The 13620-nt window shown below is 41.5% G+C and overlaps 1 protein-coding gene across 2 annotated transcripts in view; it reads left to right on the forward strand.

Annotated features, from left to right (window-relative positions):
* Atp10b (ATPase phospholipid transporting 10B (putative)) overlaps window positions 1-12193 on the forward strand; it is a 183025-nt gene extending 170832 nt beyond the window's left edge. For both annotated transcript variants that reach the window (XM_021213839.2, XM_029546265.1), the window contains exons 21-23: window positions 1094-1198; window positions 6499-6686; window positions 11709-12193. In XM_021213839.2, the coding sequence (XP_021069498.1) occupies window positions 1094-1198; window positions 6499-6686; window positions 11709-12183 (768 nt within the window). In that variant the 3' untranslated portion in view covers window positions 12184-12193. The remainder of the gene's footprint in view (window positions 1-1093; window positions 1199-6498; window positions 6687-11708) is intronic.
* Window positions 12194-13620: the final 1427 nt, after the last annotated feature.

Consider the following 13620-nt stretch of genomic DNA (forward strand, 5'->3'; position numbering starts at 1 on the left):
GCTCACTGGTTTGTTCCTCATTGCTTGATCAGCTTGCTTTCTTTTTTTTTTAAATTATTTTATTAGATATTTTCTTCATTTACATTTCAAATGCTATCCTGAATATCCCCCCACCCTGCTCCCCTGCCTACCCACTCCCACTTCTTGGCCCTGGCGTTCCCCTGTATGGGGCATATAAAGTTTGCAAGACCAAGGGGGGCATCTCTTCCCAACAATGGCTGACTAGGCCATCTTCTGCTATATATGCAGCTAGAGACACCAGCTCTGGGGGTACTGATTAGTTCATATTGTTGTTTCACCTATAGGGTTGCAGACCCCTTCAGTTCATTGGGGTCTCTGTGTTCTATCCTATAGATGACTGTGGGCATCCACTTCTATATTTGCCAGGCATTGGCATAGCCTCACAGAGATAGCTATATCAGTGTCCTTTCCAGCTTGCTTTCTTATAGCACCCGGTACCATCTGCCCAGGAGTAGCACTCTCACACATCAAACATTAATCAAGATAATACCCTACAGACTTGCCTAAAGGCCAATCTTATGAAATCATTTTCTCAATTAAGATTCTCTCTTCCCAGATATGTCTAGATTCATGTCATGTTCACCAAACCAATCACGCTGGCCACTCCTAAACGTGCCCTCTGTCTAGACTATCATTTCCTTGATCATACTTCAGATTCGGCTGATTAACCTCGTCTGTGCTCCCAGAGTGTCTAGTTCTCACAGAACTCTCTCATCCTCTTAAAGTATACCACTACCTGCCCTGCCTAAAAGACCACAAACTCCTCGAAGGTAGACACGCATCCCCTCGGCAATTATGCCCTGCCTGGGAAATGCTCAAGAAAGCCTTTGTGCACCGTTCCACCATGCTTTTCTGCTTTTACCAAAGCAAACATGTTCCTAAGCAATTTAATAGCCTCTACTCATTTTTTATGTTTCAGTTCCTTGAATCAACCCCATCTTTTCCCCTCTCTCTTCACCATGTTCCTTTCCCTCCTTTGACTCCTGGCTTCACTGTATTTAATACATAGCCTTAAATCTGTGCATGCCCTGTTATGCCTACTTGACAGTGCCCGTTTTTCCTTCCTCCTCAGACCTACCAAGGTTCAGACATAGATGTCTTTACTTTTGGAACGCCAATCAACACCATCTCCCTCACCACCATCCTCTTGCACCAGGCAATGGAAATGAAGACATGGGTAAGGACCCCACAGGCCATTTAGCTTAAAACTCATAGTCTTGTTCATTGACTGCACTCCAATTTCTGAGTTCTTTTTACTATATATAGTTGATCTGGCTCAATAAATTGATTAGTTTCTCACTGTGCCCTTGCACAGCAGTGGAATTGGCCTTGTTGGCCTCAGTATCCAACCATGCTGACAACACTAACAAACAAACATAAAGCAGTGAGAGAGTTGCAAAACTAGATACTGATGAAAACTTCAGGAGCGCCGCAGAACCAGGAAACACTACCTTGAGTACAGCTGAGGCTGTGTGCGCAGGACGATTGCCCATTTGACTTATTTACCACATAGCAAGCGTTTGCAAATATCATATTTTGGTATCTTAAATCGTAAAAGACGGGGTGAGGAGGTGATTCAATCAGTAAGGTGAGGGCTTGAGTTTGATACCCACGACCCACATTAAAGCCAGATATGGCGGTGTGTACCTGTAATCCGAGTGCCAGAAAAAATGGAGATAGGAAGATCTTTGCAGCAGACGGTTGGCTAGCCAGTCTGACAGAATCAGTGATCCCCATATTCAACAAAAGACCCTGTCTCAAAAGATAAGATGGAGTTTGAAGAAAACAGACACTAAAATCAACCTCTAGATTATAGATAGATAGATAGATAGATAGATAGATAGATAGATAGATAGATAGATAGATAGATAGGAGACAGAGAGAGAGAGAGAGAGAGAGAGAGAGAGAGAGAGAGAGAGAGAGAGAGAGCACTTTCACTAAGTTTCCTTAATCAATAACTCTAAAGGGCTCAAAATCATATGCCCAGTATTAATTGGCATGATGCACATAAATTACCTCATTTAAATTCACTATGCTCTTGGTGTTGGGCTCTTTTTTATATTCCCATTTTACAGATTTAGGAATAGATATAACAAGATTAAGAAACTCCATGCCACTCAAAGAAGTGACTTTTCAGCCCTGGTGCTTTTCACAGCGGGAAAAGATCTACCTATATTCATGTGGAAATGAGTGCTTCTGAAAGCACATGTACTAAAAACTCTAAAAGGTTCCTAAGCAGGCTCAGTGCATGCCTGCGTCGTGCAATGAAACTTCCCTCCCTTACCACCATCACAGGCTATAGAAGAGGCACCAAGAAAACCTCTGGGACTAAGAGGTCTTATTGTGGAAATCTTTTCTAATGTGTGCCAGTGACCACTGAACAAAGTGATAAGCCTCACTGTGCCTCTTTTGGTGTAAGTTCACGGTAGGTTTCTATATGGGCCATCAGTACCAGAAGAGGCAGCGGCACAGTGAGGAGATCAGGTACAGCATGCTTTCTATGAGGCAGGACACAGACATGCCAGAGGGGAGTCTGGATCTTTTATAGCAGGGGAATATAGAGCTTCATTTATTGTTGTCCAATTATGTCTACCCTATAAAATAAGCTATGGAAAATATGGTATTGACAAGCTCCTGGGGTATGGCTACATTGGAAACAGTGAGTAAGAGATGTAAGAGTCAAAGACAGGACTTTGATATTAGGAACTGAGCCCAGCTCGGGAAACTTTAAAACTGCCCAAAATTAAAAAAAAAAAAAAAAAAAAAAAAAAAAAAAAAAAAAAAAGCGTTGAAATTGAAGGTACAATCTGTGGAACCCGTTCTTGATCAGACAACGTGGGAAAAGAAAGAAAGAAAGAGAGTGGGGGAAAGACAGAGAGAGACAGAGAGAGAAAGAAAGAACTACCAAATTGGGAAGTAAAATCAAAAACTCATCTAGAATGACTCACAAGTAATAAGTTATGAACAGAAAAGGTGGTTGGAAAACAATGGCTCAGTGTCCACCCCGAAAGAATCATGAGGTGATGAGAAGGGGAGAGGGGCTGGTAAGCAATATTTGAAGAACTGAACATTCAGAATTAAAATTAGTCGAAATAGATCTGATGATGCCACTTAAATGTAAATAGTAAAACTGTACAAGACCAAAACAGACATGGAGATGGTCTCAAAGATCTGCTAGTGATTAGGGGCCATTCCAATGAAATTTTTACTGGAGCTTGCCCAGAGGACCAGCACTTAGGGAAACCAAAGCAAAAGCTGCTCAAAAACAGAGGCTTAACTCTAATCAAAGACCTGAGGGGAAATAACTGAAGTAGCTCTGCATGTGCATGGGCCATTAGTGGATATAATTAAGCCTTATTTATTTAGCTTTTTGAAATTAATGGCATTTTCAAATAAACTATGAGGTTTATTATTCACTTAAAGAAAAGAATATTTAATTTGTCAAGAATACTCAAAAACAATAGGTACGTTATTTAGCAAAGAAAATAGATATATTTAACTGTGCATTTTTTCCATAGGAATCCTTAATTTTTAGTATCTTTAACTTCAGCTTAATCACTAAATAGCACATGAAGTAAAAAAAGAAAATCATGATGAATAACCTCTTACCGAGTGATTAACAAAACATGACATAGGGTTTTCTTTAAGAGGATGACTGCTGGTAGGTCAAAAAAATCAGTATGAGGATAAATGTGTGTTCCACAGAACTCCAGTGAAACTACACTCGAGCAAAACTGATGGGGTAGGAGATACACAAAAGCCAAGTAGGAATAAAGATGAGGAGGAGGAGGAAGGTGAAGAGTAATGGTGTTCAAGCTTAAAGGTTACTAAAGTATGCTCAAGATCAACTCAACAAATAAAAACAAACTAAATCTTATCCCCCAAAACACCAGCGCCAGAGAATGATAAAGTGAGTTTGACCAAACTCAACATACCATTTCTATAATTTACTGTTTCATCATGGACTAGAAAAATAAGAAAAGAGATTTGTCTTAAACGGCTTATGCTATTATAACAAAATCTCTGTTAACAAACAAAATTTGTAAACAGTAGGACTTTGAGGTATCTGGAAGGCTGGAAGTCCAAGATGAAGGCGCGGAAAGCTAGCATTAAGGACAGGAAGTTGAGAGGGGCTACTGTCTAACTCCTCCATTTCCAAGATGACTTACTTTTGGAGGACGGAGCCAAAACTGGATACAGCATTCTTATATTATAATGGCAGAATGTTCTCCCTCCAGCCTCTTTTATAAATCCATTCTTTGCCCAGAGCCCTTGTAACTCAATCGCTTCCCCAAAACATCCTACCTGCTCTGGTCACACGTAGGGCCTTAGGTGCCACCGTGAGAGCCTTGAAGGAACACCTTCATTCAAATGCCAGTTATACGTATTCCACGGCTAGAGTGATTTGGATGCCACATGATCATAGGCAGTCCAAGGATAAAAAAGGTCATGCAACTTAAGCATTCTGTTTTGGTAAAATTCAGCAGTATGTTAAAGGTGAAGAAGTACAGCAACTTTCTTATCCTATTAGCAGACTATAAACCGATAATAGATGCTAGAGCAGCAGCTCTCAACCTGTAGGTCATGATTCCTTTGGAGGTTGAATGACCCTTTCACAGGGGTCACCTAAGACCACTGGAAAACACAGATATTTACATCATGATTCATAACAGTAGCAAAATTATAGGTATGAAGTAGCAACTAAAATGATTTTATGGTGGGGGGAGGCTCAGTACAGTATAAGAAACTGTAGTAAAGGGTCACAGCGTTAGGAAGGTTGAGAAGTACTGCTCTAGAGGATGACTTTTAAAACAATCAAAAGAGTTTAAAGTACCCAGGGTCTATGAAAGAATGTCACTCCTACAAATAACAGTAATAAATAATCTTACATGTGTGTAAGGAAACATACAAAAATATTTGCTACAGCATTGTTTTTAATTTTATATATGTATATGTTATGTGTGTATATATTTACATGTTGGTGTGCTTATATATACATACATACATACAAGCAAACAAAAAGCATAATGTATATCAACAGTAAAATTCCCAGTGGTATGTTTGTACATGTACACATGTAGTCCCATCTTAGCAATAGTTAAGCTTGCATCTCTGTCTCTGTTTTATTTTATGGTGGTGCCAACACCGCATATGTGGGTTAAAAGCTGTATTTCAAATGTTGAACTTAGATCTTTTCCTGAGCTGGCAGCATGTGTAGGGTATTCTCCCAAGGCAGCTACAGAGCTAAGCCAGCAGGCTCCACTCAGCCTTGTAATCACAATGACAAACAACCCATTCTCTGGGCTACACTGCTAGGCTGGGGTGCTCAGAGGGTCAGGTATAGTCAGACACATTTGTAACATGCACTATTTTCTACTTACAACAGGTTTATAAGGCTTAACTCTGGCATGAGTCAAGAAGATTCTATAGTTAAAATGAACAAGCTAGAAATATAACATCTGTGTACACGTGGCTCTCACGTAGATGTTGAGTGAAAGAAAATGTAGAGTTATTTTAAGTCTGCCTGGGGCTCATAACAAATGCTGTAGATAATGGAGTTTAAACAGGAAAAAAAAAAGTTATGTATTACCATTCTTGAGGTTAAAAGTCCAAAGTCAGCATCCTGGCCCAGGAATTATCTGGGGGAAGTCTTTATCCCAGGTTGAAGACAGCTGCCTTTCTCTTTTATACATCTCTGGAAGAAAAAGAAAGAAAGGTATCTTTTCTTTTGTGTCTCTTCTTATGAGAGCACTAAGTCCAGTAATGGGGACTCCTAAGATACCTCTAAGAGCCTCATCATATTCAAATACTATCAATTGAGAACTAGAGCTTCATTATATAGATTGGGAAATAGGCATAAATATCCAATCCATAAGCAAAAGGGATTCCTATAGATGACAAAGTAAGAATTCATCCATGCTGGGCAGTGGTGGCGCACACCTTTAATCCCAGCACTTGGTAGGCAGAGGCAGGAGGATTTCTGAGTTCGGGGCCAGCCTGGTCTACAGAGTGAGTTCCAGGACAGCCAGGACTACACAGAGAAACCCTGTCTCAAAAAAAAAAAAAAAAAAGAATTCATCCATAAACACGGGTGTGTAAACATATACAAAACTTTCCTTAAAATGATGAACACTGAATTTAAGCTCAGGAATAAAGATAGGCAGGCCATTTACCAAGAGATATGTTGTTACCTTAATTTTATCTACTAAGATATGCTTGAATTTTTCATCTCAAATTCTACTGTCTAGGATGCTCTTAGCCATTACACGTTTTTGGACAAAATTTTACAAGTTGAGTCAGTTTTCAAAACCCAGCTAAGCAGAGCTTGCTCCAGTATCTGTCCATTTTGTGAGTGTTTGATCTGTGTATGTCTCTTCGAAATGGTTTAAAACAAAGGTTAACTAAGCTGTGTGCATTTTGCTGCTCCACAACCTAACTTTATAACCTCCAACAACATCTTCTTTGTCCCCTCTACAGACTGTCCTCCATGGCCTTGTCCTCCTCGGCAGCTTCTTGATGTACTTCGTGGTTTCCCTAATATACAACGCCACTTGTGTCACCTGCAACAGCCCCACCAATCCCTACTGGGTGATGGAAAGGCAGCTCTCAGACCCCACATTCTACCTCATCTGCCTCCTCACACCAGTTGTGGCTCTTCTACCAAGGTTTGAGCGCTTGGGCAATGTCCTTTAAAATACCCAGTCTCCCCTAAGTTCACATACTGCGAATGTATTAGATTCTGTGAAGAAATTCCTGGCGAAATCAACTTAAGGATAGAGGACTTTATTTCAGCTCACAGTTTGACAATTGTCTATCATGGAGCCTGTCACATTGCTCCCAGGCTTAGAAAGCAGAGAGACATGAACATTGGTTCTCAGCTTACTTCCTCTGCACAGCCCAGGACCCCTGCCCACAGGAAAGGTGGTCCTTTCCTCCCGGCTAAACCTTTCTAGAAACGCACACACAGATATCCCAGAGGTGTGTTTCCATAAAGCTTCTAAATCAGTCAAGTTCACCGGGGCCTTGACATTGTTGTGCAGAGGCGAGGTGCTTGGATAAAGGAACAATAAGCCAGAGGGTAAATAACATGGACTCGGGTCCCAGGTCAGCCATAGAGAAACAAAATGGCCTCTGCTGTGACATATGGAATGAGGGAATGATCATTTTACCTCCCTGGCTTATAAATTCTGTTGTGCGGTAAGGGAGCATTCTTTTTTTCAATCCCTATAATCTTTTTCTATTAGTGGGGGAGCCTTGCACTTTGGTCCCTGGAGGAAAGGCAGCAGAACAGCAAGCCACATGCAATGCACACAAGCAGGCAGTGAACTTCCTGTCATTCCAGCAAAGAATTGCGAAGCAGAACTGCAGATTTCTCTCAGAAATTTTAATTTTTTTCATGAAGTAGCGAACACTTTATAGGTTTAAAACACGTGTGTAACCTTGTTAAAGGCTCTGTCTTCCTGATAAAGCATTCATATTCACAAAGCGTTTCCTGACGCTTCCCACCTAAAAACTTCTGCTTTCGCATTTTTGAAGAAAATACCAGCAATAATGGTGCTTCTCTGTGGAGCGCATGTTTGAGACACACTGTATAACCTCAAAGCTAGGAGAAATTCGTAAGCCCAGTGTTCTTCATTAGAAAAATGATTGGAGCCAGAGTCTAACTAGGCTGCAGCAGCAGCTTAAGAAAGGCCATTAAAACATGTGCGCAGACTGTTGACACACATGGAGAGAACAGATGGGCATCAGAGTGATGGCTTGCTGACCAGACGGGGATGAGTTAGGGAAACGTTAGCAAGTATGTACTTGCTACTGACCATGGTAGACAGGCCAAAGCTTTGCTCACAGTAGCACCACAACATTGAATTCCCACTTAATTCTATTTACTAAGGTCAAAGGGATTTCTTCTGATAATGAAGGGATTATTTTAATAGTTATAAGCACTGCTGACTTACAAGTTTGGCGTGATTCTTGTTTGTTTATATAAACCCACATGACAGAATGTTTGCTGTAGAAAACTGTTCCTGGCTTAAAGTTGAAAGTCATATTACTCATAATGGGGATTGATCTTCCTCACCAATCTTAGAATAATAGGCCATTAACCTTAGGCTAGGTAATCCACCCAGGTCAAAGGGACATGACAAATTCCTTTCAACTAGAGCATAGATGTATGCAAACTATTTTACAGATTTAAGAACAAAATAACATACCAAGCTTAAACCCTAATGTATCCTCTTAATCCTTTGAATTGGGCCCTCTGCCCTTGACATTTTTTTTTTTTGCAGTTGTATTTATGTATTTAGGGATGTGTGTGTGTGTGTGTGTGTGTGTCTGTGTGTGTGTGTCTGTGTCTGTGTGTGTCTGTGTGTGTCTGTGTGTGTCTGTGTCTGTGTGTGTCTGTGTGTGTCTGTGTGTATATAAGAAATGAGGCCATGAACTTGAAAGAGAACAAGGAAGGTTATATGGGACGGTTTGAGGGAGGAAGGAGACGGGAAATTATATACTCTCAAAAAATAAAAGAAATAATTCTGACTTAGAAAATAGGTCAGGTAGGCTGCAGAGGTGGCTCAGCATGGCCTATGCTTGGAATGTCTTCCAACTTCTCTTTCTTTCCTTTACAACTCACAGCCTAGATACAGTGATGGCAAGCCTTCATCCCAGGCTCTCTGGTCTCCTAGTTTTATACTTGCTCCATACATACAAAAATCACTGTTCTGAACTGAAAAATCTTTCTCAGATGCTTCTAACATGGGCCTCTTATTGATTCCAGCTACATTTCTCTAACTCATTCATCAACTGCACACAGTCTAACAAAATTAGAGAGCACTTATGACTTTCCTCAAGGTTCACCCTCCAAAGCCAGCCTCTTTAGAGTTCCCTTCATCAAATGCCAGGGCCCCGATTGCCCTCTAGCAATTATTCTTGGCATCCCTTGGGGCTGCATAGCCATAGTTTATCCAGCAACAAGTCAACAGTTCTACCTTCAGTATCTTTCTCAGATACATCTGCAATTTTCATTTCTACAGCTGCCATCATACACAGGCTACTTCCCTGACACCCCAAATTATACAATTTGTCCCCTCTTGGGACTTTTCTCACTATTATTAATGTATCAAAGTCTGGTCTGGTCATGCGTTTGTCAGTCACAAAAGCATCCCTGGGCCTTTATAATAAAATACAAAATGCAAACCACAGCCCACAGTCCTTGCCTTCTCTAGTCACTGTCTCCCCATCTAGGATCTAACTGTCATTCCCACACTTCAGCTAGTTTGTCTTGGTGTCTCAAACCCCACCTCACCCCTGAGCTTGACCGTACAAAAGCCTCAGTCCTCCACCCAAACACTTCTTCAAGGATGGTCTTCAGATAAGACCAAGTATTTAAGCCTTCTCTCTCAGAAACTACACTCTCTTGTAACAAGAAAGTAGGAGTTCTCTCTTATCCAAAGTTTCATCCTATAGGACCTGACTGCTGTGGGAACTTAACACATATTTGTTGACTGGAGGGTGGAGGAGAAAGGCAGTGTCCTGTGGGAGAGATTTAGACTAGGGAGACTTCAGGGGACAGACAAGAAATCCAATCTTTCCTGAAGCATATACTTGCCCCCCTACTTATTCACTGGTGAGATCTACAGTCTTGAGAAAACCCTAGGCCCTTGTGGGTTCACCAAGCAACTTTGAAATACAATAGAATAATGAAAGACTTTCTCTTAAAAGACTTTCAAATTAACATTCTAAATGTCCTCCAGGCCAGGTGGGCTGCTTCTTAGATAATATTTAGAAAGGGAATGTGGGTGCCCTGTGACACATACTTAACATTCTCACCCTTCCACTTGGATAAATCTGGATCCAGGATTTAGAGTCTCCCACAGGCTGCAAACAGCTGGGCAGGAAGAAGACAAGTCAGGGTGAGCTACAGATGTCTCAGACCTTTTCAAGAGACCTTGCCAAGCTCTCCTCAGCATCTAGGGGTGTCAGTTTCCTTACTGGGCAAAGACTAATTATATAAGTAAAGTTCCATTAAAAAAAAAAAAAAACTGTTCTATGTACAGTAAACTAGAGACTAGCCTGTAGATCTAGAGTACTTGAGTCTGACCATAACTTGACATCAGACAAACTGCTAGATTTAGTTTCCACATCTGTGTACAAAAGGGAGTGTAGTTATGCATTATACAGATTAAGAAATGAAAACCACAGCATCAGACAATGTCATTATAGTACAAATGTCACAAAATATACTCACATAAGTTGGCAATGTCCCCACATGTGTGTCCTCGACTGTACCAAGCACACGAATTTTTTGAGAGAATTGTGTCAGCACTCAGCAAAGCACTTTGAACAGTCCTGGCACAGAATAAGCATTAACTGTTAGGTGTTGTTGGAGCTATCGTGCTTCTTCTGCTCCACCAGAGGCAGCCACCCTTAGCTTTGAGAGGGGTCACTCAGAGTCCAATAAAGATGATCTGTGCAGAGTTAAATTCTAAGACCCCTTTCAATGCTGAATTCAAGAAGTCAGCAACTGTTAAGGAAAGTGTCAGCTCAGGACCCCCAAGATGAAGTTCTCAGCACAAAGGAGATTTGTTGGCCCCAGAAGGACAGAGGGCAGAGAATAAGAAACAAAGACAGGAAATGGAGGATGGGGAAGAGGGGGAAGGGAATGAGGGAGGGGGGTAAAAGACTGCCTCTCAATAGAGAGGAGACAGACTTGGTCCATAGGAAAATGGGTAGTTTATAAACAAGGGGAAATTCCATGTGAGGGTCTGGTATTTAATTTTACTTGGGCATGTTAATTAGATGAGCTGAAAGAAGCTTTTGGTTGCTAGACTACAATACTTTAATAGCTGGACCTTGGTAATCAGCCTTGGAAGGAGGAAGTGGCCAAATAAGAGAATAGACGTTGGTGACTAGCTTTAAGAATGTAATCTAATGAGTTTTAGCAAGGCAGAGGGGATGTGGGAGAAGGGCAAGGCCTGCCAGAGCCATGCTCACCATACTCTAGCTGACCAGAATCCCTTGGTAAGGCTCCAAAAATCGCCGAAGGAAGACTCTGGACTCAGTATGCAAAGACGAAGAGCATTTATTCTGCAGAAATTATCAGCATCCAGGGTCAGCCATTCTCTAAAATGGTGACCCCAGAAAAAGATGGGAAGGCCTTCTTATAGGGAACTAGGAGAACTCTCTAGAAGGATTAGGTAATCTCTAATGTGATTAGTTGGGGCCAAAGCAGTGGCAGTATAACTTGGTTGGCTACTAAGTTAGTTCTTCTGTATTTAGAGAGTGAGTTAGTTAATCTAATATTGTATTGGCAGGTGCTGGGAAGGTCACAGGGGTCAGCTTCTGATTAACTTGTGCTACGTGATCAGTGGTCTGCATTCCTATGTTATGAATGCTTAGCTATGGGATGAGATAGGACTGTCCAGCACAGATGATCCATCCTGGGATAAGCTAGTTTCCCATTCTTGTGAATACCCCGAGGCTATTCTTTAGGAAGGGATTTTTATGACCTTATTTTGGATTTTATGGTCTGTTTCTGGAGCTGGTGTCTTATGGCCTACTTTTTAGGACTTATGGTCTGTTCCTAGAGCTGGTACCTTATAGACTTCTTTTTCAAAATCAGGCCTGGTCATTGAGTAGAGACAAATGGGATTTATATTGTCCTTTTATCCCCCCCCCCCTTTACTTCCTACTAGGTATTTTCTCCTGTCTCTACAAGGGACATATGGGAAGTCTCTGATCTCAAAAGCTCAGAAAATTGACAAGCTGCCCGAAGACAAAAGAAACCTTGAAATCCAGAACTGGAGAAGCAAACAGAGGCCTGCCCCTGCCTCAGCTCCTGCTACTGGCACTGTCCACACTGGGCCCCCATGCCATCCAGTACCACCTGAAGCACAGCAGGACTTTGGAGCCAGTACCTCAAAGAACTCTAGCCCTCCCAGGCAGAAGCATGTGGAAGAGCGGGTTCTCCAGGATGCGAGATGCAGCAGAGAGCATTCTAGGGATGAGCCATGCTCAGGAGATACCTTGGCTAAACTTTCTTCTGGGGAATGCCTTCTGGACCCAAATAGGACAGTGGCTCCCACGGCCTATTCCAGGGGTCAAAAGGATGTATCTCGACACTCAAGCAAAGGCAGCCATCGCAGATCTCAGAGTTCACTGACCATATGAGGGACTACAGAAATCGGAAATGGATACAAACTCAGAAGAGACCATCCAATCACTAAGCAAGTGACCCGGTCCCCTTTCCTCTCTGTAGAGGAATGACTGAGAGTTTCATGGGTTCTCCTCTCCAGGGTTGACTGCCTTCAGGAAATGCTGGCCCTAAAGGATTTGAGGGAAACTTGACTGTCAGGCTAGCTGACTCTGGCTGTATTTCTGCTGCCAGGAAGTACCGTTTGAAAATGATAGTCTGGATACAGAGATGGTTTTGTTGCATTGTGTTCTCATAGCTCGTGTACATCCTTATGTTCCTCTAAGTAATGCCTATGACCCAATGCAACTAAGCAGTAAGTATCCACGACTCCAACCAGTATTATAGACCTTGGGGATGTATCAGAATGTGGACGTTACTAGGTCTGTCAAACCATCACTTCACCCCAAGAGCTCCAGTTTTAGAAGAGACACAAGAAGACTTCGTCTCAAGATCATGACAACACCATCTCTCGTCTAATCCATTGGTTCTCAACCTTCCTAATGCTGTAACCCTTTAATACAGTTCCTCATGTTCTGGTGACCCCCCAACTATAAAATTATTTTGTTGCTACTTCATAACTGTAATTTTGCTACTGTTATGAATGGTAAGGTAAATATCTAGTATGCAACTCACAGGATGAGAACCACTGCTCTAAGCCAAAGATGAAAATGGGATTTACATGCAGTACAACAGATACTGCCAAAAGCTGTGGGGTTGCAACTCAAATATTTAAGTAGAAGGAAGAATACACATACTAAAGGTTTTCCACTAATGGGCCACATGTCCCACCATCTAAGGAATATTCAAAAAAGACATGACATTCTCCTCATCAAACTACTTATTTATTTTGAAATAAAATTACCTATCCTCATTCAACACTTTCAATAGGAAAATTCAAAGATATAACACAGCTTCACTCAGGAAGAGACTCACATGACAGAGCAACTATGAATGCAAAGTGACATCTTCAAGAATGGCATGGCCATTGCTGACCCATGATTCAGCTAAGTTAAGCAGTCATAAGGAAAGAATTACATGCACTTCATATCCCTATACATTGTAAATGCTAAAAATGTTAAAGAACCAGAAGCATTTCTCTAAAAGGCTGTCAAGAGAATCTAGGTCTGCAATGACTTATTCTGAGTCTTCAGAGTTAAGTCAAGGAGTGTTCTTTGCCCCAGTCTCCCCAAGACAGTGACAGTGCCTATACATTGGACAAAAAGTCCAAGGAGAGCCAAACCGTGCATTAAACGTTTATACCCAAGTCATCACCACTAGTCATGAGTTGGCCTGTCACTTAAGTAATTTCTCAACAATGGCACTCTCAAAGAGCTCCACAACCAAGATGGCAAATGGAAAAGCAATCTGACTTCCTCTCCATCCTGGTAAAAAAAAAAAACAAAAAAAAAAAA

Source organism: Mus pahari, chromosome 14 (assembly GCF_900095145.1).
Source record: "Mus pahari chromosome 14, PAHARI_EIJ_v1.1, whole genome shotgun sequence".
Lineage (NCBI taxonomy): Eukaryota > Metazoa > Chordata > Mammalia > Rodentia > Muridae > Mus > Mus pahari.